The sequence below is a fragment of the Suricata suricatta genome, chromosome 10, assembly GCF_006229205.1.
Source record: "Suricata suricatta isolate VVHF042 chromosome 10, meerkat_22Aug2017_6uvM2_HiC, whole genome shotgun sequence".
Classification (NCBI taxonomy): Eukaryota; Metazoa; Chordata; class Mammalia; order Carnivora; family Herpestidae; genus Suricata; species Suricata suricatta.
The window spans coordinates 5504314-5505395 of record NC_043709.1 but is presented as its reverse complement, the minus strand read 5'-3'; the positions used below and the strand labels follow the sequence as shown (position 1 = coordinate 5505395).

The 1082-nt window shown below is 60.5% G+C and overlaps 1 protein-coding gene across 1 annotated transcript in view; it reads right to left on the bottom strand.

Moving 5' to 3' along the window:
* Positions 1-1082, bottom strand: part of TTLL1 (tubulin tyrosine ligase like 1) — a 30268-nt gene that overhangs the window by 9848 nt on the left and 19338 nt on the right. Inside the window, exon 10 of the mRNA XM_029954112.1 lies at positions 882-1067. Coding sequence (XP_029809972.1) covers positions 882-1067 — 186 coding nt within the window. The remainder of the gene's footprint in view (positions 1-881; positions 1068-1082) is intronic.

The following is a 1082-nucleotide window of genomic DNA, read 5'->3' as shown; positions in this document are numbered from 1 at the left end:
AAGCTCATTTCCACTCAAATGACACAGAAAGGACCAGCATACTCAAGGCCTCCAATCAAGCAAGATCCAAACAGAAGAGACTTTCATAAAGAAACAAGACCCTCAGAACATTTTTGTGAGGACCAGACGAAAGCCCAAAGCCCACGCAGAGCCGACAAGGTCCCGTCCCGGCCTCGCTTGCCTCACCCGGTCCCTTATGCCACCACCCCTGCCTTCGCTCAGCCCTGCGATGCCGCTTCCTGCCACGGGGCCCTGGCACACGCCTACCCGCTGCTAGAACGTTCTTTCCCGGCCTACGGCCAGGTAACCCCTGCTCCTACTTCAGGTCTCTGCTCGAACATTCTGCACGAAGCCTGCCCTGGCCACCTGGACCAGGGACCCCTTCAGTCCACGCTCTTCAGGATCTGCGGCCCCAGCTTCAGAGCACGTGGCTCAGGCGGTGGTGACGCACTGTCAGTGTGATTGCCTGGTGACTGTCATCCCCTAGGGGGTCCGGCTCCGTGAGCAGGGACCATCGACACAGCCCCGCACTCAGCACGACACCAACCCAGACAGATGTCAGTGAGAATCTGCTGAACGGATGGGCACGTAGGGAGGAACAGGACCTCCTCTCACAAATGGGGAAACCGAGGCTCCGAGGGTCCCAATGAACGTGCCCAAGGCCACGGAACCAACCAGAAAGGCTGATGCACCGGGCGCTTAAAGCTCCCGCGGCTCACAAGTGCCGGGGGTCCGGGATCTGGGACCCGTATCTGCCCCGCCTGTGCCCATGGAGAGAGAGAGAGAGAGAGAGAGAGAGAGAGAGAGAGAGAGAGAGAGAGAGAGAGAAGCCCGCAAAAATGGCCCGTCTCCGCCGCTGGCCAGTGAGGGGACGCACTCACCCCGTGCTTCTGGATGGCGACGTTGGTGAGGTGAACGAACATGTTGTCCAGCTCGCTGGTGCTGGGGGTGTACTTCACCGTGCAGAAGCGGCAGAACCCGAGTTTATACCTGCGTGGGGGTTCAGACCGCGTCACACTCGGAGGAGAGCAGACACACGACGGAGCGCCGTTCTCGTGCCAGAACCGCTTTGGGGGGCGCCC